The 1905-nt window shown below is 46.0% G+C and overlaps 1 protein-coding gene across 1 annotated transcript in view; it reads right to left on the reverse strand.

Moving 5' to 3' along the window:
- Positions 1 to 1905, reverse strand: part of LOC138983101 (uncharacterized) — a 99188-nt gene that overhangs the window by 1627 nt on the left and 95656 nt on the right. Inside the window, exon 6 of the mRNA XM_070356509.1 lies at positions 692 to 842. Coding sequence (XP_070212610.1) covers positions 692 to 842 — 151 coding nt within the window. The remainder of the gene's footprint in view (positions 1 to 691; positions 843 to 1905) is intronic.

Genomic DNA, 1905 nt, shown 5'->3' on the forward strand with positions numbered 1-1905 from the left:
ATGAGATAGTTGTGGCCCTTACCATGTCTTGGTACATGAGAGAGTTGTTGGCTTTTACCGTGTCCTGGTACATGAGAGAGTTGTGTCCCTTACTGTGTCTTGGTACATGAGAGAGTTGTGGCCCTTACCGTGTCTTGGTACATGAGAGAGTTGTGGCCCTTACCGTGTCTTGGCACATGATAGAGTTGAGTCCCTTATCGTGTCTTGGTACATGAGAGAGTTGTGTCCCTTACCATGTCTTGGTACATGAGAGAGTTGTGTCCCTTACAGTGTCTTGGTACATACGCGAGTTGTGTCCCTTACGATGTTTTGGTACATGAGAGAGTTGTGTCCCTTACCGTGTCTTGGTACATGAGAGAGTTGTTGGCCCTTACCGTGTCTTGGTACATGAGAGAGTTGTGTCCCTTACCATGTCTTGGTACATGAGAAAGTGGTGTCCCTTACCGTGCCTGGGTACATGAGAGAGTTGTGTCCCTTATCGTATCCTGGTACATAAGCGAGTTGTGTCCCTTACCGTGCCTTGGTACATGAGAGAGTTGTGTCCCTTACCATGTCTTGGTACACATGAGAGAGTTGTGTCCCTTACCATGTCTTGGTACATAAGCGAGTTGTGTCCCTTACCATGTCTTGGTACATAAGCGAGTTGTGTCCCTTACCATGTCTTGGTACATAAGAAAGTCGTGTCCCTTACCGTGTCCTGGTACATGAGCGTGTCGTGGTTGGGGTTGTGCAGACGGTCGTTGAAGACGAGGTTCTCCCACAGCATCATCACCACGTTGGTCAGGATGAACGACGCCAGCAGCTGCACGTGGATTTGAACCCGGTGCTGCTCGCGGAGCTTGCTGTGGACAATAAGAAGAGCATGGTAAGGCCAACAACAATCTTTGTTTCCTTCACAAGGCCAAACACTTGCGGTCGGTAGGTCGGTACCTTTTATTTTGAAATGTTTTGATGGATAAGATGATGAGATGAGATGAGATGAGATGAGATGAGATGAGATGAGATGAGATGATGAGATGAGATGAGATAAGAAAATTTTCATTGTACATAAACCTGGAAATGTGTCTTTTAGCACCACATCGCATTACACACAGACAACAATGGATGGTTGTTTCTATTTACTCAGGCGTATGTGGCTTTTTGTTTGCCGGAAATCGCGCGAATTAAGCTATCAGAATGTCGAAGAAGGTTAACTTCCTGGTGGAGTCGGTATAATCGAGAACAAATCTGTTTTGGAAGGTCAAAACAAGTTCTAGGTTCGGGAGGAAGATATAATTTTTATAGTCGATCAGGGAACTGGAAACAAGAAACTTGTTAGGTGCCGAATATCAACTAAAGAGAATTAGCAAACAAGAATGAGATCCTGGAGGGATTGACAAAATTCTCCCAAAAGTGCCATCCAAACTTCGGTCAAAAGGACAGAGATGAACAGCTAAAGGAGGATTTGAACCTGTTGCTGCTCGCTTCCGGACAACAAAAAATGTCGGATGATGGATGGCCGGAGGGAAGTAAAGTAAATTTGATGGGAGCTCATGCTGACGTAGCCAACTACAAAGAGGAGGAAGAAGTCTGTGTGTGTGTGTGTGTGTGTGTGTGTGTGTCACAGTGTGTGTGTGTGCGCGTGTGTGCGTGCGCGCGCGCGTGTGTGTGTGTGTGTGTATGTGCGTGCGTGCATGCGTGCGTGCGCGTGTGTATGTGTGTGTGTGTGTGCGTGTGTGTGTGTGTGTATTAGTTTTCCTATCACACGTGGTGTTGACCATAACATGTCACGGTTGTATTCCAGCTACGATGAATGAGCTTTGGGACAGACGATATCCGATTTGAATGCACATCTGCACTGACATAAGTCGTTGCGAAAACAACAACAACAAAAACACATACAGACACAAAATGATGAACAGAAAA

This window comes from Littorina saxatilis, linkage group LG12 (genome assembly GCF_037325665.1).
Source record: "Littorina saxatilis isolate snail1 linkage group LG12, US_GU_Lsax_2.0, whole genome shotgun sequence".
Lineage (NCBI taxonomy): Eukaryota > Metazoa > Mollusca > Gastropoda > Littorinimorpha > Littorinidae > Littorina > Littorina saxatilis.